Source organism: Physeter macrocephalus, chromosome 20, assembly GCF_002837175.3.
Source record: "Physeter macrocephalus isolate SW-GA chromosome 20, ASM283717v5, whole genome shotgun sequence".
Taxonomy (NCBI): domain Eukaryota; kingdom Metazoa; phylum Chordata; class Mammalia; order Artiodactyla; family Physeteridae; genus Physeter; species Physeter macrocephalus.
In genome coordinates, this window is record NC_041233.1 from 43,238,085 (window position 1) to 43,262,221 (window position 24,137).

At 35.7% G+C, this 24,137-nt stretch overlaps 1 protein-coding gene across 16 annotated transcripts in view; it reads left to right on the plus strand.

The window, feature by feature from the left end:
- Positions 1 to 24,137, plus strand: part of PCDH15 (protocadherin related 15) — a 699,366-nt gene that overhangs the window by 605,190 nt on the left and 70,039 nt on the right. For all 16 annotated transcript variants that reach the window (XM_024121304.2, XM_055081163.1, XM_024121303.2 and 13 more), the window contains one exon: positions 3,302 to 3,429. In XM_024121304.2, the coding sequence (XP_023977072.1) occupies positions 3,302 to 3,429 (128 nt within the window). The remainder of the gene's footprint in view (positions 1 to 3,301; positions 3,430 to 24,137) is intronic.

Here is a 24,137-nt window from a genome sequence, read left to right on the forward strand (position 1 = left end):
TTTGATAGGGATTGCATTGAATCTGTAGATTGCTTGGGATTGTAGAATCATTTTCACAATGTTGATTCTTCCAATCCAAGAACATGGTATATCCCTCCATCTGTTTGTATCATCTTTAATTACTTTCATCCGTGTCTTATAATTTTCTGCATACAGGTCGTTTGTCTCCTTAGGTAGGTTTATTTCAAGATATTTTATTCTTTTTGTTGCAATGGTAAATGGGAGTGTTTCCTTAATTTCTCTTTCAGATTTTTCATCATTAGTGTATAGGAATGCAAGAGATTTCTGTGCATTAATTTTGTATCCTGCCAGTTTAGAAGAAAGAAAGGAAGGAAGGAAGGAAGGAAGAGAGGAAGGGAGGAAGGAAGGGAGGAAGAAAGGAAGGAAGGGAGGAAGGAAGGGAGGAAGGAAGGGAGGAAGGAAGGGAGGAAGGAAGGAAGGAAGAAAGGTGGAAACAAAGCTATACAGACAAAATCTCACACCGCAGCACACACGTACACACTCACAAAAAGAAAAAAGGGGAAAATAATAGTATATCTTGCTCCCAAAGTCCACCTCCTCAACTTGGGATATTTCGCTGTCTATTCAGGTTTTCCACAGATGCAGGGCACTTCAAGTTGATTGTGGAGCTTTAATCCACTGCTTCTGAGGCTGCTGGGAGAGACCTCCTCCTCTCCTCTTTGTTCGCACAGCTCCTGGGATTCAGCTTTGGACTTGGCCCCGCCTCTGCGCGTAGGTCGTCTGAGAGCGCCTGCCCTTCGCTCAGACAGGACGGGGTTAAAGGAGCAGCTGATTCGAGGGCTCTGGCACAGGTCGGGGGAGGGAGGGGCACGGATGCGGGGTGAGCCTGTGGCGGCAGAGGCCGGCGTGACGCTGCACCAGCCCGAGGCGCGCCACGCATTCTCCCGAGGAAGCTGTCCCTGGATCCCGGGACGCCGGCAGTGGCGGGCTGCACAGGCTCCCGGGAGGGGAGTTGTGGAGAGTGACCTGTGCTCGCACACAGGCCTCTTGGTGGCGGCAGCAGCAACCCTAGCGTCCCACACCCGTCTCTGGTGTCCGCGCCGACAGTCGTGGCTCGCGCCCATTTCTGGAGCTCTTTTACACGGTGCGCTTAATCCCCTCTCCTCTCGCACCAGGAAACAGAGGCAAGAAAAAGTCTCTTGTCTCTGCGGCAGCTCCGCGCCCGTCTCTGGAGCTCCTTTAAGAGGCGCGCTTATTTACCATCTCCTCGCGCGCCGGGAAGCAAAGAGGGAAGAAAAGTCTCTTGCCTCATCGGCAGCTCCAGACTTCTCCCGGACTCCCTCCCGGCTAGCTGTGGTGCACTAACCCCTTCAGGCTGTGTTCAGGCCGCCAACCCCAGTCCTCTCCCTGGGATCCGACTGAAGCCCGAGCCTCAGCTCCCAGCCCCCGCCCGCCCTAGCGGGTGAGCACACAAGCCTCTCGGGCTGGTGAGTGCTGGTCGGCACCGATCCTCTGCGGGAATCTCTCCGCTTTGCCCTCCGCACCCCTGTGGCTGTGCTCTTCTCCGCAGCTCCGAAGCTCCCCCCATCCGCCACCCGCAGTCTCCTCCCGCGAAGGGGCTTCTAGTGTGTGGGAACCTTTCCTCCTTCACAGCTCCCTCCCACTGGTGCAGGCCCCGTCCCTATTCTTTTGTTTCTGTTTATTCTTTTTTCTTTTGCCCTACCCAGGTACGTGGGGTGTTTCTTGCCCTTTGGGAGGTCTGAGGTCTTATGCCAGCGTTCAGTGGGTGTTCTATAGGAGCAGTTCCAAGTGTAGATGTATTTCTGATGTATCTGTGAGGAGGAAGGTGATCTCCGCGTCTTACTCTTCCGCCATCTTCTCTCTTCTCCCCTGACTTACTTTTTTAAAAAGATTATCAAATTAGCTCCTTTGATTCCAGAAATTAAAAATTGCTACTAAGATGAAAATGGGTTTCATTCTGGATGAACTCTGTCGGTGGCTGACCAGGGTGCAATTTGAAGCCCTAGTAGGATAGAGAAGCATAGTCTATCATTAACCTTACTTCCCTGCTGGTATGCTTCTTTGTTGACCTAGTAAGTTTTTCTTTTTGATTCTAGCTTCTCCAGTTCAGGAATGGTGGGTGGGAAAGAGACCAACAGGGGAGAAACTAAATGAATAGCAGTAGGACAGGGGTAAAACCTTGTGGTTAACTCTCTTGTCTCACTGACCTTTCCCAAGTTAAGCAAAAAGGAGCCTTTTTCTAAATTCTTACAAGGACAATGAAGATCATTTAATCGACACATATATTATACACCCATGATCCACCCACTGTGCTAGTAGGTTGGTGTTAATTAGTTATAGCTGAGGATACGATAAAGTAATAACATCTGGGTTTGCCTGATAGTTTGTAGATCAATTGCCGTATATTTGATCCTATTTGAAATGCATGAGAAAAGTTTACTTAGATAATACATCAAAATACTTATGTAATTTGAATCTACTTTTTGCAAAACGTTTACCACTTATTCCTCACTTTATCTGGTTTGTAAGTTATTTTCATTTATCAGATTCTTTGTAAAGGGTCATTCATGTACTAGTAAAAAGTGCTACATTTTTTCTTAGAAGTGCGATGATTGAGGGAGTGAGATTTTAACATGTGGTGATGAAATGTATTCTTTATGGTATATTTAATGTGCTTTAAATTATAAAACCCAGTATTTATAAGTCATACAATAATCATCTCTCCAGCTACATCTTTTCCAATGAATGCTAGATAGCCTCTAATGCACGGTAAAATTTGTTTTCCCTTTGTGGAAATAAGCACCTCACCCAAACATTGTTTACTTCTAATCTTTATATATATATATATATATATATATAATACTACATGTTAAGCTAAGAGAATATCATTGCTAGTTCTATACTTAAGAATAAAAATATTTTTAAATTTATGGCAGACTATTATTTCATAAGGTGTTTTATATATTTATGTCACTTTGGTGTAATTTGTAATGTGTGTGAAGTATTTGTAAATATGAAAGGTTGAACTGTTTTATTAAAATTAGCAGAACACAATACTTTAGTGTCTATTAAATCAAGTAAGATGAATTAACAAGACATTATAATTAAAAGAAATAGCAGCAACTTAACATTATGTTGCCAGAAACATCATTATCAATGTTCTCTTTGGGTATGGGGTATTAAGCATGCCAATTAGGAATGACTTTCTGATTTAAGTTTCTTCCACTGTTCAAAAGAAAGTACAATAATTATTTACTCCAGTCCATCTTTTTCTAATGAATGACCATCAATAAAAAATATATTATTTCTTTTCCTCCAGGCAATACAGCTAAAGTGTATATTGAGATTCAGGATGAAAATGATCATCCCCCAGTGTTTCAGAAAAAATTCTACATTGGAGGTGTATCTGAAGATGCAAGGATGTTTGATTCTGTGCTCAGAGTTAAGGTATGAGAACATTTATTAAGATACAGAACTAAAAAGTAAAAACAAGGAGATCATATTTTGTAGATTAGCTATAACCATGTAATTTATATTAACTGAGTACATTTTCATAGTTTAAACAAAAGTGTGAAACAGATAAATGAGTTTAATTAGTCAAGCTAAATACAGATTAATTATGAGGTGAATACTAAGCAACTTTTTGTGCTTTATTTTTACTATAAAAATAGGAACATATTATTTATGATGTTTTACATTGAATAAGATATCAAAATGTCTCTTTTCCTAGTAGATTTGTATGCCTTTAATATTCAGGTTTAATTTACAATAACTCCAAAGATTCTCCAAATGGAGTTTCTTGTAGCAAATATAAAATTACTATTTTTCTGATTGAAGAAATAATGTAATAAATTTTGTAATTCTTTTTTCTGCAATAATTTTTTAAAATTCAAGATGCTACTTAAATCAATGTAAAAAATAACACTACTAACATTAGTACTTTAGTAAAGATTTTTTAAAACCTTCATATGTCAGAAATGTTAGAATTTAAAAACACAATATCATAGACTAAAGTTGATAATTTTCCATTTTTCTTTAGTTAATTATCAAATATGTTTTCAGATTTTTTTCAATAGTACATAAAGTTGAAATAGTTTTATAACTAAAAAATAAATTTGTAAATATTGCATTACACTGAGGAAATTTTATAGGCTATAGGATTTTAGATTATTAATTACAGTTATATTTCTGAAGCTATTTTAATAATCAATTTTTAAAATAGCTATTAGCATACAAACATAAAACCTAAATATTTCTAAGCAAATCCAGCTATTGATTGCCTCTAGTTTTGCACATGAGTAGTTGCCTTTCTTTCCCTATTACCAGGAGCACCATGATTGAGCTCTTCTTACATATGATTTTATCACCTTAACATCCTTAAGTAAGAAAGAGAAAAATCAACCAAGCAAATAAAGCGTGTGTGTTGTACTTGCAAAATAGCTCTTTCACAGTGCCAAATTCTGACTCCTGATTTGAATCACCAGTTGCAACTAAAAGTGGTGTACAAATTTAAGCCAATTACATTATATCCAACTTGCATTATGATTTACAGGTAACAGTCCTTTGTAGTTGATTTTTTTTTTTTTTTTTTTTTTTTTTTTTGCGGTACGTGGGTCTCTCACTGTTGTGGCCTCTCCCGTTGCGGAGCACAGGCTCCGGACGCCCAGGCTCAGCGGCCGTGGCTCATGGGCCCAGCTGCTCTGCAGCATGTGGGATCTTCCCAGACTGGGGCACGAACCCGTGTACCCTGCATCGGCAGGCGGACTCTCAACCACTGCACCACCAGGGAAGCCCTGTAGTTGATTTTTATCTTATTTTACATTTTAGTCCTATTAACGATTGATTCAGTTTATTCATTTAGTCGGTAAATAATTTTGGGGTGTTTATAGTGTGAGTTGTTCTAGAAGTTGGACATAGAGCAACTAAAAAATAATCAAACAAAAAACCCCCAAACTTCCCACCCTAGTAATGCAAACAAACTAATAGAAGAAACAAATTGTAGATCAAGAAAACAGGAACTATTAACATAAAGTCATGTGGCAAGAGAGAGACTTGTCTATTTCTAGGTAAGGAGCATTTTGGGCATTCCAATATAAAGTCTCTAAAGTTGGAGGGAATTTGGGGAGGTCAATGTGACTGAAAAAGACTGGGGATGAGACTGGAAATGCAGCCCAGGACTAGAATATGGGATTTATTCTAGATGTGCTTAGAAAGAAAGTCTTTGAATGGTTTTGTCTAGAAGTGTGACATAATCCAATATAAAAGGATTATTCTGGATGTTGTGCAGGGTGGGATGTGGGAGTAGGTACACAGTGTTTTTAGACAAGAGTAGAAACAGAGCCCAATGCATCACTAGTCCAGGCAAGATTTGGTAGCGGCTTGAACCATGGTGTAGAATGGGGAGATGATGAGAAGGAAGTAAAAAAGAAGCCAAAAGGATTTGCTGATGGATTATATGTGGGGCATTAGAGAAAATCAAGGATGACTCTGAGGGTTTTGTTCTGAACAGGTCCCCATCGCTCCCTCGGGAATTATGGTGCAAAAATCAAGAGTTCACTTTTGGATATTTCATGTTTGTCAGGCATTTTCAATATGCAAGCATAATTCTTGGCAAGATGGTTACAGATGCTGATTTAGATTCAGGAAAGAAATTGCAGACCAGGATGAAATCATGATATTAAGAAAATGGATGTAGGTAGAAAAGTCCAGGGACTTCCCTGGCGGTCCAGTGGTTAAGACTTCGCCTTCCAATGCAGGGTGTGCAAGTTCGATCCCTGGTTGGGGAGCTAAGATCCCACATGCCTCGCAGCCAAAAAACCAAAACATAAAACAGAAGCAATATTGTAACAAATTCAATGAAGACTTGAAAAATGGTCCACATCAAAAAAAAAAAATCTTAAAAAAAAAGTCCAAGGACTAAGCCTTAGGAACTCAATACTTATAGATCAGGAAGAGGATTCATCAAATGATGCTGAGAAATTGCTGCCATGAGATAGCAAGAATACTAGGAAAATGTATAATAGGGTCCCTGAGTCTCGTAAGAACTAGATTGATGAAAGAGGGAGTGATCAACTGTCAAGCGCTCCTGTGAATAGAATACCCCTGTATATTTTTACATGACCACTCATGCTAATAGAAGTAATATTGTAGTGGAGAAAAAAAATAAGCTAAATGCTAAAATATTCCATTAATAAAGGAGGTTATTCAAGAAACCTGTAGATGACGGCAGTAAGAGAATTTAATGGGTGATATTATCTGATGATGGCATTTACTTCAGAAGAACTGTGAGAAAGTGGCAAAGGAGATAGAATAATGTTCTAGAAGCAGTGATTCAGAGACAGGACACATGCCACCTATCTACCTCTAGGCATTGTGCTATGTCAGATATGGGAGCCACTTTTTGAGTCAGCCTTAGAAAGCAGTATCGTACGTAGGGGAGAGGACCAGGGTGGGAAGAGTAAAAAAGTAATGGTAATATTCAAAGGGAAGGTTGAATATTTAGGGGATATTGCTGATGATGGACTATGAATTCCAAGGAATCCTGGTGAAAGGTTGGTGGTGGAAGTAAAGGTGAAGTGAGAAACTGAATCACATTAGAGTGTGTAAAGAGCTACATGGGAAGAAATATCTGGGGAGTGAGAGATGCATCGGAGAGAAGCCATGGACTACTTTTGATGATGTAGACAGGTATGGGATTGATTGTTTCTCCAGGACTACCAAGAATTCTATAGAACAGTCCTTTCTTCAATCGATCAGTGGGTTATTCAGGCTAGGGAGAGGGGTCCTTTTCAGGAACCCAATTTCATGCCATATAATATTCTTTGTAGGAGGGGAGACAGAGAGAGACAGAGAGAGAGAAGGGATGTGAGAAAAAGCATAGCAATGTATTGATGCAAGTATATGCTGTTATGATTAATTCAGTTAGGAAAGCACAAATTGTTATGTGGATTCAAGGGAAGGAGACATTTTCATTGGTAAAGAACATAAAAGTTTTCCTGGGGGATGAAGAATTTGAGTGGCACTGAAGAGCCATTAGACTTTCTCAAAGTGAAATAAATGAGAAGAATAGTCTAAGCAGAGGAAACACAAAGCCAAACCCAGAAAAAACAAAGTGCAGAGTGTGTTTGTGGAACAGTGGTAGGAGGCAAGGACCTTAGGAAGTGATGGGGGTAATAAATCTTCAGTGGTGAACATTTTCACATGCTACCTTTAGCCTTGAAGCCTGGAAGCTTCTCCTTTGCAAATTTAATCGGAGTGAAAGTGAGTTAAGCAGGTCTTTTCAATTCATACTTAGGGCAGCAAAAAATGTTATTAGAAATAGCCCTGGATCAGGGCCAGCCAAGCCCTGATCTTGGCAGAAGATGATTTAAAAAACAGGGAAGCAGCCTACAATTGTGAGAGGCTTTTTACCACTTACTGTATAATATTGGGGTAATGTTAGATTTTATCCACCATACACGCAAGTTAAATTTTTTTAGTCCATCATGAAATCATAAAGATAAATTTTTAAAAGTTGTGTTATGTGTAGGAAGGGGAAGAGGAAACATATTACAAGATTTACTAAGAAATATGAGACTAAAATATCAATGAATAAAACAGTACTTACTATTTTCAAATATGGACAGTGGATTAAAGGCATTACTAAAAGTATGTTAGGAGAAAGGCAACACAATGAGAGCATTATTGAAATTAATTATTCAATATAAGTGATAGTAAAAGAAGGAAAATTTTGTATATATATATATGTTTGTGTATGGGTGCGCTCTGAAATGGTATACCTAATATGCTTAGAGACCTATTTAAAGTTCTTTTTTTTTTTTAGAAAATATACATTGTATACCTAGTGTGTGTTGAAAATACAGAGGTAAACAAAACAGACTGTCCTTCTGCCTTTATAGAGTTAGCATTCTAATAAACTAGACCAAAAAAGCAAGTAATTATTAAGGCTTTTATTTAAACACACATGTCAAGATTTGGATTCTGGCTCAATGATATGAATGTTCATATCATGTTAAAGTAATTCCTGGATTGTGTCAAAAGACACAGAACAAGAGAATTAATTAGGGACTATCTGCTACATTTGCTATGGTTTAATGCTGATAACTCTGTCACAACTGATTCTTCAAAACTGATTTCCATTGATCACACCAATCAGTCATTTTAATTGCAGGGAGAGAGGGAAGAAAATCAACTTGTAATTTTTCTCTTCAGTCTTTAATACAAGAATTAATGTCACTTAAAAGTATCACCCTTAACATATACCCAAAAGAATTGAAAGCAGGGACTCAAACTTTTCCACTCAAAAAGGTGGAAACAACCCATAAGTCCAGTAATGGATGAATGGATAAGCAAAGTGATTGCTTTACAATGTTGTGTTAGTTTCTGCTGTACAAAGAAGTGAATCAGCTATGTGTATATATATATATCCCCTTCCTCTTGGACCTCCCTCCCCACCCCCATCCCACCCATCTGTGTCATCACAGAACACCAAGCTGAGCTCCCTGTGCTTTATAGCAGGTTCCCAGTAGCTATCTATATTACACATGGTAGTGTATTTATGTCAAACCAAATCTCCCAATTCACCCCACCCTCCCCTTCCCCCACTGTGTCCACATGTCCATTCTCTACATCTGTGTCTCTGTTCCTGCCCTGCAGACAGGTTCATCTGTACCATTTTTCAAGATTCCACATGTATGCATTAATATATGATATTTGTTCTTCTCTTTCTGACTTACTTCACTCTGTATGACAGACTCTAGGTCCATCCACATCTCTACAAATGACCCAATTTCATTCCTTTTTATGGCCGAGTAATATTCCATTATATATGTACCACATCTTCTTTATCCGTTCATCTGTCAATGGACAGTTAGGTTGTTTCCATGTCCTGGCTATTGTAAATAATGCTGCAGTGGACATTGCAGTACATGTGACTTTTTGAATTATGGTTTTCTCAGGGTATATGCCCAGTAGTGGGATTGGTGGGTCATATGATAGTCCTATTTTTAGCTTTTTAAGGAACCTCCATACTATTCTCCACAGTGGCTGTATCAATTTACATTCCCATCAACAGGGCAAGAGGCTTCCCTTTTCTCCACACCCTCTCCAGCATTTATTGTTTGTAGATTTTTTGATGGTGGCCATTCTGACAAGTGTGTGATGATACCTCATTATAGTTTTGATTTGCATGTCTCTAATAATTAGTGATATTGAGCATCTTATCATGTGCCTCTTGGCCATCTGGATGGCTTCTTTAGATAAATATGTATTTAGGTCTTCCACCCATTTTTGGATTGGGTTGTTCGGTTTTTTGATGTTGAGCTGCATGAGCTGTTTATATATTTTGGAGATTAATCCTTTGTCCATTGATTCATTTGCAAATATTTTCTCCCATTCTGAGGGTTGTCTTTTTGTCTTGTTTCTGGTTACCTTTGCTGTGCAAAAGCTTTTAAGTTTAATTAGGCCCCATTTGCTTGTTTTTGTTTTTATTTTCATTACTATAGGAGGTGGGTCAAAAAAGATCTTGCTGTGATTATGTCAAAGAGTGTTCTTCCTATGCTTTCCTCTAAGAGTTTTATAGTGTCTGGTCTTACATTTAGGTCTGTAATCCATTTTGCGTTTATTTTTGTGTACGGTATTAGGGAGTGTTCTAATTTCATTCTTTTACATATAGCTTTCCAGTTTTCCCAGCACCACTTATTGAAGAGGCTGTCTCTTCTCCATTGTATATTCTTACCTCCTTTGTCATAGATTAGGTGACTATAGGTGCGTGGGTTTATCTCTGGGCTTTCTATCCTGTACCATTGATCTATATTTCTGTTTTTGTGCCAGTACCATACTGTCTTTGATTACTTAGCTTTGCAGTATCGTCTGAAGTCCAGGATCCTGATTCCACCAGCTCCGTTTTTCTTTCTCAAGACTGCTTTGGCTATTTGGGGTCTTTTGTGTTTCCATACAAATTGTAAAATATTTTGTTTTAATTCTGTGAAAAATGCCATTAGTAATTTGATAAGGATTGCATTGAATCTATAGATTGCTTTGGGTAGTATAGTCATTTTCACAATATTGATTCTTCCAATCCAAGAACGTGGTATATCTTCTTACCTCCTTTGTCATAGATTAGGTGACTATAGGTGCGTGGGTTTATCTCTGGGCTTTCTATCCTGTACCATTGATCTATATTTCTGTTTTTGTGCCAGTACCATACTGTCTTTGATTACTTAGCTTTGCAGTATCGTCTGAAGTCCAGGATCCTGATTCCACCAGCTCCGTTTTTCTTTCTCAAGACTGCTTTGGCTATTTGAGGTCTTTTGTGTTTCCATACAAATTGTAAAATATTTTGTTTTAATTCTGTGAAAAATGCCATTAGTAATTTGATAAGGATTGCATTGAATCTATAGATTGCTTTGGGTAGTATAGTCATTTTCACAATATTGATTCTTCCAATCCAAGAATATGATATATCTCTCCACCTCTTTGTGTCATCTTTAATTTCCTTCATCAGTGTTTTATAATTTTCTGAGTACAAGTCTTTTGCCTCCTCAGGTAGGTTTATTCCTAGGTATTTTATTCTTTTTGTTGCAATGGTAAATGGTATTGTTTCCTTAATTCCTCTTTCTGATCTTTGTTGTTAGTGTATTAGAATGCAAGAGATTTCTGTGTATTAATTTTGTATCCTGCAACTTTACTAAATTCATTGATGAGCTCTAGTTTTCTGGTGGCATCTTTAGGATTATCTATGTATAGTATCATGTCATCTGCAAACAGTGACAGTTTTCCTTCTTTTTTGCCAATTTGTATTCCTTTTATTTCTTTTTATTCTCTGATTGCCGTGGCTCAAATTTCCAAAACTATGTTGAATAATAGTGGTGAGAGTGGACATCCTTCTCTTGTTCCTGGTCTTAGAGGAAAAGCTTTCAGTTTTTCACCATTGAGAATGATGTTTGCTGTGGGCTTGTCGTATATGGCCTTTATTATGTTGAGGTAGATTTCCTCTATGCCTAGTTTCTGGAGAGTTTTTATCATAAATGGGTGTTGAATTTTGTCAAAAGCTTTTTCTCCATTTATTGAGATGATCATATAGTTTTTAGTCTTTAATTTGTTAATATGTTGTATCACATTGATTGATTTGCGTATATTGAAGAAGCCTTGCATCCTGGGATAAATCCCACTTGATCATGGTGTATGATCCTTTAAATGTGTTGCTGGATTCTGTTTGCTAGCATTTTGTTGAGGATTTTTGCCTCTATGTTCATCAGTGATATTGGTCTGTAATTTTCTTTTTTTGTTGAACATAGATAACTGAAATATGCTAATGAAAAATGACTGATAAATTTCATTACATCAAAATAACGGACTACAATGACAAAGACAGTATAAAAGATTAAAATACAAGCAATTAGCTGAAAGCAAATATTTACAACATATATTTAAAATTAAAACTCAAAGAAACTGTTTCCAGAATAAAGAACTTTAAAACAGCAACTATTTATCCAATAAAAACAAGGTTGAAAAGTCATGAATATTTGTCATACTATTCAAAAATTTCTGTGTGAGGTAAGAAAGATTAAGCTAGACCTTTGAATATTAACTTTTTTGTTCCTCTTGGGCTGTTGGAAAATACCAGTCAGTGAATATTATTTGTTAGTAACAATAGCTGCCATTTATTTGTCGTTATTACTTTTCTGAGAATTGTGAAAACCTCTATTTTAGCCTACCGAAAGTGTTTAAATAAAGAAGCAAACGAATAAAACAAACAAATAAACACACTTACCTATGAAGTAGATGCAATTATTCCTTGTTTTATTGTTGGAAAAATTGAAGATTAGTAACATTATATAGCTTTCCAAGTATTACTCAGCCAATAACCAATGAAGTCAGAATTAAAAGTCTAAGTTTACCTTAGTTCAAGGCCTTTTCTTGTAATCTCTATATCACATTGCTTTCTATGGGAAGTGAGGAGTAGTATCTTGGCAGGGGTAGAATGTTGGCAGAAAATAACATATTAAGTTCCTATGAAAAAATTGGAGATAATTAACATGGCAACTAACTGCTTCTCAAATTGAGATGACCTTTGTGAATTATGACCCCCTCTATTAAGGTAACAAGTCAGATCTGGTTTTAGAAACACTTTTCAATTTATTAACTAATTTGTCTAGTTTATTGCATGTCTTTTTAACTGCAACCGGTAGCCTAATTTAATACAAATATAGGGACAAATTAAATGTGATCAAGATTAATTTAAATCTTTCTGAAGTCTGAAGATATTTTCCAGAAGTTAATGCAATAAGGATTAATCCCTAATTATAAGTTGCAGATATGAAAAATCCAGTGTCAGAAAAATTGAATTAAAATGTAGACTTGATTTCTACTGGAAGTCAAAAAGACCATGAACATTACATCTTTGAGTTAATTAAGAAGCCAGATTCAAGAAATTTATGGACTGAAAGAAAGTAATATTACAAAAAAGCATCAAGAAAGGGAGCATTCTGACCAATCTCTAATTCTTTATTACATTGCCTAAATAAGTTTGTAATGACAGCAAGAGATTTTAGCAGAAAGATGCTGGTGAGAGAAAAAAACCACAGCCATAGTAGAGGATGCAAATTTCCTTAGTGGCAAAACGTATAGAAATATGCAAGGTTAACAATGCAGAGAGCAACATAATTTGTTTCTAGACAGAGATAAAGGCCTCTGAGGGATCCTGGTCCCTGGCCCTCTGCCTGCTCATATGGGTCTGACAGAAAACAATTCCAGCACACCCATGAGGGTTTAGCATGTGTTTCCCCAGTGCAGCGTCTTTTACTGGGCCAGACTCATGCCTGGCTTATGTCAAAACTGGTACTAATAGCAAACCCTTACCTCGTGTTTACACTATGCTAAGTACTCTAGACACTTGTCAGGAATGAACTCATGTATTCCCCTCAGAAAGCCCATGAGGTAGCTACTATTATCATTCTCAATTTATAGATGAGAACACTGAGTCACAGAAACAATATGTAACCTGCCCAATGTGTAGAGCTAGTCCGTAGTGAAGCCAGGATTCATAGCCAGGCACTCTAGCCCGGAGACAATGCTCTGTTCTCCCAGGTAGAACAGCGCCGGGCTGGAGTCAAATCACTTGGATTCAGTTCCAGATCTGCCCTTAACTCTCTATGGAACATTACACTTCATCACTCTGGGCCATAGTTGTCTTCTCTTATGCAAATACTGCTTTAGAACTAGGTGCCCTTAAATGTCTATAACCGTTTCTGATGGTTTGCATGTTATTTACCTTAGGAAAATTACAGTGTGGGGGGAAAAAGAAGCCAAGTACCCTAAGAGAATTGTTATATTTGAGAACTGCATTTTAAAGGTCGAATTCTGAAATCCAAAGCACCACTTATTTTTCACAGTTTTTATGGTTTATGTCACTTGAAGCTGGTGGATTATTTTATGACAATTTCTCCCTAGTTGCTCCATATAACAAAGATGTAAACAAGTACCAGTCTGAAATTCCCATGAAATAGTAATTTTGATTCCCCTTTGCCAACTCTGGGAAACCCAGCTTTATACAAACACTACTTACTGTTTCAAGAGTGATGTTTCTTAGGAGATCTTACCATTTGTTTCCTTCATGATTACCATGCCATCTAACCGTCTATGGTTGGTACCTTGAACAAAGTGAATGCACGTAGCTGCCTGAGGGCTCATTGCCTTCTTGGCTATAACCCTATAACTGAATTACTGTCTATCTATCTATATATATATAATTTAGATATTATATTGTTATTATGTATCTATGTGCTTGTTTTCTCTACTAGAATTCAAATTTCATCTAAGCAAGTATCATGCTTTCTCACTAACTTAATGACATTATAGATACATTGTGCTTAACATCTTAAAGTGGTGTTAGAAATTTTATTTATTTTTACATGTAGTTATGCCTTTTAGTATGTTTAATCAAGACTTTCCATGTAATACTTGAATGAATTATTGACTTTCAGATAAGTAAAATATACTTTAAATTAAACTCTCTTGGGCCTGGTTACAGCACTGAGAGAGACAGGACCTATCATTTCTCTGGTAATTTCCCTTCTTGTCAAAATTAGGAGCTTAGGGCTTCCCTGGTGGCGCAGTGGTTGAGAGTCCACCTGCCGATGCAGGGGACATGGGTTCGTGCCCCGGTCCGGGAAGATCCCACATGCTGCGGAGCGGTTGGGCCTATGAGCCATGGCCGCTCAGCCCTGCGTGTCCGGAGCCTGTGCTCCGCAACGGGAGAGGCCACAGCAGTGAGAGGCCCATGTACTGCCAAAAAAAAAAAATTAGGAGCTTAGATTTGGTGATATCTTTATGAATCATCATGGTTTTCCATTGATTTAACCGCTCTGGAGAAACCAAATGTCAAGAAAATTATTTTTTCCTAACAACTGGTGTATTTTTGTTATATATTATTGTATCTTATGCATTTTTGGAAAAGACCTCATGTCTATTTTTGAATTCCATGGAGTATATGAAAACAGATGGTTACTAACCACTCTGTGTCTAAGAGTCTATACATTCTAAGCCTGTATTTTCCCCTGTACAAGTTGAGAGATATGAACATAGCACCATCACCAGTTTCTGATGCATAACATTTGCCTCTTTTGGTCAGAACAAGCAGAAAATTATAGTTTTGTTGCTAGTATTATACATAGACAAGACCACATCTATCTTTGTAGCCACAAATGGAGTTTCCAGATAAAATAATTCCACATATATGTTTTAGTCTCTTTCTCTTCCCCTTCTCTGCAAAAATCTGTCTTTTCATTGTCCAGAAGAGAGATCTAAAATCATCTCATTTACATAGTAGTAACTCAATTTACAATTGTTGGTTTGAATGTAACTTAAGAATTGCCTTAATTTTTATTGCTTAAAATAGGAATGGGACTATTTTTTTACAGGCTATAAATGTCTGAAGAATGACAAAATTGGGGTCCTTAAAAGTAGAGGAAAATAGCTCTCATAACTGGAAATTACCTTAAAAGAAGAGAGTTTGAGAACTTTTTATGGGTTTCAAGCCATCAGGCATGTACATGAAGAAAAAGTAGTTTATTTGGTGAATGTCCGAATCATTTAACCTTTCCTAAATTAATTGGTGGCCCATATATTTCAAAGTCTGATCACACTTTAGTGAGATTAGAAATGTATTTAATGCTTGCATGTCTTTCAGATGATTAAATGTCTAACAATCCAAGGTATGGATGTGGAATATTATCTTTTGAATCAAGCTTGCATTTTCTTGTGGAAGATTTTATATGTTGTTGAGCGGTGATGGTTATATATACATTCCTATTGTATGTTTCAAGGACCATATCTTCCACCACCTGGTAGGAATACTGACAATCAGAATTCTTCTGAAATTTTCTGAAAATTCTTCTGAAAGTTTTTAAACCTCCATTTAACTTTGTGCTGTACTGAACTGACACAGGAGACCTATAACACCAATCTTAGCAAAAATGATAAAAGTGAGCTTTTAAAAAGGTTTTAATTCATACTTCTCTAAATACACTTTATTTTTGAATTGCCTATTAGTACTGCCAATGAGAAGAGTAAAGTACTAGATTTCCCTAAAATGTATTTTGAAGAAAATTCACTTCTAAAAAAGTCATAAAGAATGGATGACTCTCCCTAGTAATTCTAATGAATTTACATTAATGAAAACCAGCAGGCCTGGAACAAGACTATGTACATAAAGAGAATATAATTTACATCGGTTAGTTAGTAAGTCACTGTATATCTGAGAATTACAAAGAGACTTTTCAAATTTTTTTCAAAAACAGACACAGAAATGTCTGCAATCACAAAAATGCATTCTAATGAATAGGAATAGTAAAACTCTAGAAATTCTTATCAAGTAGATCCTGAAACTTTATGTGGTTGCTACACTAATTTTTGTAAATTTATATCTCTTTTTATAGTGCCTTATTTTATTTGTTCCCAGGATTTTTTTTTTTCCTAGCAGCCATGGCCTCTTACAATCCCAGTGATCCATAAAAAGACAAAGTCAGTGAGTTTCATAGTAATTTGAAAGACTTTATTACCACCTGAAGCCAATAGACCTGAAGATATGCTACAAGACAATATCAAAGATCTCCAATTCAGAGTATATAAGAACTCTAACAAACTGATGAGTGAAAACAAAACAAAACAAAGAGCTCAAGATAAAAAGATAGGAATCAGACAGGAATAGACTGCGAATAAAGATATAAAAATTGGCAAAAAAAATGTATAAAGAGGAATTCAACTTTATTAACTACTAGGGAATTACAAAATAAACCATAAGAAATCACCACATGTTCATCAGGATAGCTAAAATAAAAAAGACAAAACCAAATTTCAAAACAACTGAAGTTCTCAGATATTGCCGAAGGGTTATAAATTGGAACAATATTTTGGAAAACAGTTTGACATCATCTACTAAGTGTGAACATAAGCATATCCCCTAATTCATAATTTCTAATCCTAAGTTTTTACCCAGCAAAAATGAATACATATGCTCATAAGAGATATGTACAAAAAATCCACTATTTGTAAATACGTTAACTGTCTGTAAAATCAAAAAGCTGCAAACAACCTCAATGTCCAGCAACAGTACATACATTAATATATGTGAGCAAATGAATTCAGACAAAAAATACAAATTTCTTTAAGTCCCTTTATATAAAGTCCAAAAACAGGAAAAACTAATCTAATCAGAATAGTTGTTATTCTTAGGGGGAGACTGATAATGCGCTATTTCTTGATCTAGATGCTGGTTATGTCTAGAGATATAATTTGAAAAATAAAAATTTTAAATGTTTAAAAAGTGCTAAATTCATAAAAACAAAAGGTAGAAGGTTATTCAACTTTCTGGTAATTCAAGCTATTTTTCTTGGAAGGTGTAAAATAATTCTGACCAAAGTAGAGGAGTTCATATTTTTCTTATTAGCCCTCTGTGTAGTTAATATTAAGGAATTATCTATTTTTAATTCTTAGTGAAACAATGCCACATAGTTTTCTTTTAATTTTTAGCAAGAAAGCATGTTTTGGGAAGATGGGACACTATGTTATTGGTGGCTGTGACTGAGAAATGCCAGTAATCAAGCATGGTAGGTTGAATCTGGAAGATGGTATTGGTAGAGAGAATGCAAGTTGGTATGAACAAGCACATGGGATTATGTGGTTCTTGGTTTCAGAATCCAAAATTGTAAGCCAGAGAGATAAGATTTGGACCTGATAATTGTGTAATTGTATCCACAGGTTAGAAACAGATTGCTAAGTCCTTGCAAGACACATGAGCACAGGCAAAAACTTTGCTGCTATGTTATGATATAGAGCACTGACCAAGAATCTGGGCTGAGTAGGAAGAATAAGTGAGAGGGAACAGATTGAAGTTTTAGAAGAACCAGGTGAAAGAGGGATTTAGGTACTCAGCAGAGAACAAGCATCACAGGAAACGTATAGTGTGCCTTCCAGACCTAGAAGGCCCCAGAGGTGAGCTCAGAACACACTCCCTGCAGGGTTCAGTAACAAGGGCAAGGCCAGGTGATACTGAGACAACCACTTTCGAGGGAGGGGCTTTTTGTGGGTTTACAATTCTGGGTTAGAGCTAAAATTAGAGAGTGGGATGAGACTGAGACCAAAAGTACAAAAAAGGTACTTCTGTAGGCAGGAAATGAATAGAACAGGAATGCCTCTGCTCCTTCTATGACAGCAGGAATGACTTAGGGAACTAGGGAACTTTTCATTTAAGTCGATATTGATTAAAGTTTAATCAAATATTATGAATATGCTAAATCCCAAGATTATGAAATATCAGGTAAATGAATAAAAAACATAAAGGCCATAAAAATGAAGTTTTGATATTTAAATCTGTATCTTTTCCAAAAACATAACAAAGAACACAAATCTGGATTTTTATCCTTTAACCACTACTGGGCTGTGTAACCTTGGACAAATTTCTTAATTTCTCTAAGCATCATGTCTACAAGTGATGGCAGTACTATCTAACAAATTTCTTATGTTATAAATTTTTAAAATGCATAAAAAGCATGAACACAGTGCCTGGCTCCCAGAAATCTCTCAATAAATATTCACAGTCATTATTAGTTATTTTATCTGAGTAGTTCTTTTTACCTATAAGATAATCATAATCTCAGACTCCAAATGTTCTTAATTCAGCATGCACAGTGCATATAAGTTATTAAAAACACAATTCTATTGAATGCTCAGGTATTTTATCATTGCCCTTGAAACCAAATAGTGGGCATATCTTTCTAGAACTCACCTTTAGCATCAGTATGGACTACTAATTTTTCTTCTTACCTTAATGGTAGAATAAAGAATAATTATAAAAGCTGAAAGTTAATATTAAGATATTATCCCAATGAGAAGTAATCAATATAACTTTTTCAACTTACGTATTTTAAATGAGGTGGTCAGTTCTCTTACATAAGCAATGATCATATTGATATTTTTGAAACATATTTATAAGTTTTAAATGAGTAGTATTAACACTGCATTATGAAGTATTTTTGTATATATTTTATTTATCAGTAATTGTCGATAGCTTGATATTTCCCTTTTAGGAAGCCATAGCAAATTTAAGAAGAAAAAAATCTCTATATATACAGGCGTGACGTTTGAGAAACAAAGCCTAACAGCACAGCTAGGAGAAATTTCAGCCTTCAGATAGTACCAGTATCAACTTATCCAGAGAACAGTTTTAAAAAGAATATTTTTTAAAAAGGGCATATTGGGTTGTTTTTTTTTTTTTTGGTCCTTATCATACCATACCATACCATAGCAAACCACAAAATTGGGTGAGGTTATCTTCAGTAACTATCATATGTCTGAGAAGTAGAAAAAATCTTGAAGTTCTTTTAACTAAAATAGAAACGTAATTAAGATATCTGTAAAATTTCTTAAATAGGCTTTTTCAGAAAGAAGGTACTAAAGCCATATAAAAAAACTAATCCCAGACTGGAAAAGTCCAGCAATTTAAGAATGTTAAAGACATCCCTTAAATTCCCCCCTTGTAGATAGACGTGGTCCAAAATACCATTTCTCCAAGAAAAAGTATTAATAGAAAATTCTGAACAGCAAAAAATTTATCTTTCAAGTTTATAAAATGAACTATCTGTTAAAAAGTTGAAAAATGAAGCATTCCTTTCTCTGGCTTTAATGAATCACAGCATGACACTTCATCTTTCCTGGCACCTCCTGAGCATATTAACGTTATGTTAATAATCATCATGAAAATTAGGGATAACTAATGACAAAAGGAAAAGAACACAGTGAAAACGTGTAATCTCACATACATTTTTAAGGGTCTGATTAGCACTAAATGCAATTAAAATATTGAATTATCTTTCAACATGTCATTTAATGGAGCAGCATGACCAGGATAAGGATATAAACAACTCTATTTCCTGCCAGTGTTTGTGTTCTGCTTTGTCCTGAAAGAGAGATGTGGAGATGAAGCTACTTGTCTTAATTTAATTCCTACTGAACTCTGATAGTATCTGCAGAGAAGGAAAAAAGTGAGAAATATTGAAGTGCAATTTTTAATGAAATCTGTCGGCTTAGTGCAGGGTCTATCTCTCTGAAGCAAGGAGCCTGAGAATAATCTTCACCCCACCACATACTTCTCTAGGCACAATAAGTCTGTTGGCAAATCCTGCATGGGCCTTAAAGTCAAAGATTAAAAGCTCTGCTCACCAGCTGTGTGATTTGGGGTCATTTACTGAGTCCTCCACAGTTTGGAATACCACTTACAGAATGGCTTTAGTTCCTTCTATCCACCCCAGAGTTAAGAAAATTAAATGATACTCTATTCATAAAGTGCTTAGCCCAATGCAGGACACTGGTTATACCTTCAGATTATCTCTGATGTTTTCCCAGATCTTTTCTGATTATAATCTTCTATATATTATTCTTTTTCAGTGCTGACAATCAACCTACATTTAATTATTTCAATCATTGTCAGTGCCAATTCTTCACTGGCTGAAGAACTATTTAGATTAGAGCAAGTTAGCCACAGGCAATTAGGTTAAAGACAGGTTGGCCAATGCTACTTTTTGGCCAAAACAAAACAAACATACAAACACACAAATAAAAACTAGCAATTTTATTACATATAAATGCTATCTAGTAACTGTCTTTCAAGCTTTAACTTTGATGTTCTGTGGGTTGTTTTACAAAATTTACAGCTTTTTTTTCTCTTTGTAAATAATTTTACTTATCATAATTTTTTATCCTACTCTTAATGCTATATTTTATCTGAAATGGAAATATACTCTCTTTTGTTTGAAATAAACAAAATTCTCAATGGCTGATTAATGGCTGAGAATACTAGTTATAAAGTCATAAAGATGACATGATCTTGATTGTTTGTGTGAGGCACTCCATTTCACAACTCAGTGAATATTCACAGCCACCGTATTCAGCATGTCCTATTTTCCTCATTTTACAATGAGGAACTAAGCCCTAGAGAGTTATTTGCCCAAGCTCATATAGCTAATAAGTGGTAGACTCAAGCTCACATCCGTCACTTCTAAATATTGATCCCTGGTATTCTTCTACTGACATTTCAGCCAAACATTATTTGACCACTTGCTGGACATGATACTAGAATAAAATATATGAATAGAAACACACTTTATGTGTAATAAAGACACTTAAATATTGTAATATGCAAAGGTAAATGCTATACTAAAAATAATATAAAATATACTACTGGAAACATGTAGGTGGAAGCAGCACTCCCTAGGGGAGTCAGGCCAGCCTTCAGAATAGCAGTAATTTAAGCTGAGGTTTTAGTGCCTTATTCAACATTACATATATTCAATGTGTGTGTGCACACATGCATGCCATAGTATAGTCCAGGAGTGAGTATCATGTGGCCTAGCAGACGAGACATTTTAAGAGAGAAGAAGGCATGTGTGCAAAGGCCTGGAATCATGAAAGAACAAAGATTGTTTAGGGAAAAAAAAGTAGGTAATGTAATTGGTTTTGGAGAAATATAAGTAGAGTAAATGTAGGGCAAGAAATTGAAATGTTAAACTAGGATCAGATTGTGAATATTTCATGGACTTGTCTTAAAGTTCATCTTCTGGGAGGTGTGATTTATCAGTCATTTTTAAGCTATTGCTGAATTTAAAAATGTGATAGGAGAGCCTGATTTTGGGCAACATCAGCTTCATGGATAGTCACTGAAGTGAGAAGTGTTTCAGAGTAGAACTCAGAGGGCTTGTGCTGATGGACTGAGAGTAGAAAGGCGAGGTGTGAGATAAGACAGTTGAAGTGTCTCCTGAGATTTTTAGCTCAGTTCAATCCATAGGTACTGATGCCCTTACCAGGCAAGGAGAAGACAGAAGGAGGATCAAGTATGGTAGCCAGAAGAAGGACTAGGAGGGTGGGAGATGAGAAGAAACTAAAATTGGTTTGGATTGATCAAATGTAATGTAACTAAGGAAGAACCAGAAAGTTAGAGATAATGAATACGTCATTTAATTTCTTTTGAATATGGAAAGATTTAGGATTTGTAACTACAGAATTTCTGCAAAAGTACAAATTTCTTGAACATTTTAATATAAGTAAGTTTTCGGTAAAAATCCATAATATTTTATGATCCAAAATCAACTTTAAAAACTAATTTCCTCTCTCAAAGAGAGGACTGAAATTGTGCCTGTATTTTCTTTTCATACTGTGTCCATTGAATAGAGTGCACTTTCTTTCTTTTCCACATGAATGAGAAGTTAGAAAAAATGATTTCAGAGTTCATTTCAAAGCATCATTGAAGAATATATGATCACATTATATTAGCAATGATGAAAAGAATAAATTATTTTTGAGGTAATATTTATTTTTGAATACATTTTACAAGGAAATGGAAATAAAACTAAAAAAATGTTTCAGTTATTACATAAATGCAGGACTTGCTTATTTTGAACTCTCATGCCTTCTGTAATACAGAATGTTTCAATGTATAACTTTAAAAAAATTATAAAAGGAGTATTTTGCTAATCTTCAGGTCAGTTTCTCTTTTTAATTTTTCAGATAGATACTATTGTGTGAAATATCAAATATGCCACCACTCTTTAACTTAAGAGTAAACTTTGGCAAATTCTAACTAGGATAAAATAATAATAAAACCCCTGAAAATTCTGTAATTCTGTCTTGCCTGATCTTACAAATCATTATTAAGTTGTTGTTTCTACACCAAGTTGTGTTTTACTCATTAGAATATCTCTGAATTACATTAGACTTTTACTTAACTATAGTTAAGTAAATGATTAATGGGCATATTGAAATTAGGGATTATTTTATTGGACTGTGGTCCTTTTTTTTTTGATGTTCTCATAAAAATTAAATACTAAGATTTCTTATTTAAAATGTTTCTTTCCTCTTTTTTTTTGTTTTCGTTTTTACAGAAGTCTTAAATAGCCTTCTAACTTGATCAATCTACCTGACACTTTCCTTATTTATATTTTATTATATGTTAGACATATTGCCTTTAAGGGCTTTAAAATGAAGGTTTCTTTGTAGTTCCTAAAAATGCAAGAGCCATTTTGCCCCTTACAAACACAGCTTGACATACTGACATTAGTCGTCGTAATGTGAGATTTGAGAAATTTACCACGACATTCTAAAATATTTACACTCTATTTCAGGGAGAGTGAGCCTTCAGTGCTGTTAACTGTTAAAATGGGGTCTAATTGAGAAGCAGAAGTTAAAGTTAGCATTATTGGACTTTAATGGGCTTCGGAAGTTCTTTGGATATAGCTAATTATTCCACTAATATTTCTGCATCCATAGTATTCATTTAGGCAACAGAGGGGAACAGTTATTTAGGCTGTGAGAAAATTAATGGGCTCACCTACTCCCCTGTATGATAGAAGCAATTATTTGGTGATTTTCTCTTAATGTTGGGCACCTGTGTGCATTAAAATTTCCAGATGAGGTCTTAGAAATGCGTAAGTGGTTTCCTGTGTCTTAGCCTTCATTTAAAAATATAATTACAGCAAGTATAATTATAATATTCATTTCTGACTTTCATTTTTTAAAAACAGCTCTAGACATAACTTTCCTGATTTTGCTAAGAGAAACTCACAAAAGTCAGTGAGTCAGATCTTCCAGTCACCTCTTCTACATAATAATGGCTGTCAGGAACCCAGTATAAAGTTTGATTATAAAGAAGCTGATGTTATAAATAAAGTGACATTGATTCTTTAGTAAATTTGATTCATTTAGAGTTTTCATGATAGATCAGTTTTAATTTTTAGACAATTGTTTAGCCAAACTTGTTAGATGTCCTCTAAGAAATGATGGAATAGATTTGTAATTTTTATTTTTTCCCTTTCATAGACTATCTCTATTAATGTTTTCCAATTTTTAAGGAAACAATGCAGGTTATATACACAATAGTTTATTTATTTAAGAAAAAACACCTCTTGGCTCTGTTGCTCTATTCATGCTTGAGTTCACTAATGACATTTAGGCAAAGCTTTTCCTTCCAAACTGGTACTTAGCCCCCCAGAATGCATCAGGCCTAACTTTTGCTCTGTCATTTAGTTCACTAATACTCTTGTGCCCTATGCCTAACCTTCTAACAACTTCATTTATGAGCTTTTTATCTCATTATTTTTTTTCATTTCTGGAAAATACATTTTACTTAAGTTCAACTATTCTCATTTTATTTATATTTTAAAGATCACTATTATTTAGTGAAACATACTGTTCATTTACTTTATGCTCTCTGTCTGCTAATTCAAATATCTAAAGCCTTTGTGGATTCGACTTTGATTTTTTATCACAACAGACTCTTTTTACATGGTATTTTGTTTCTTGTTCATTTTGAGAATTATTTGACTTTAAGTTTTCATCTTTCTGGCAACTTATTTGTTAGAATTCTTTGAGGCATATGTTGGAGGTAGCTTTTTGAAAAAGTGCTTGCTTCCGTGAGGAGGCTAGGCCATTGTCAGAGACCAGTTTCTCAAATTCTCAGTTGTGGGTTTTCTGTTCATTCAGGTAGAGCTCAGGACCACTGAATTTACAAATTGAGAATATTATGGTTTATCCTTGAGTTGAGGAAATTGGTAGTGTGTGAATAAACTGCAAACTCCGATATAGGCTTGTGTTGGTTATGGATTGAG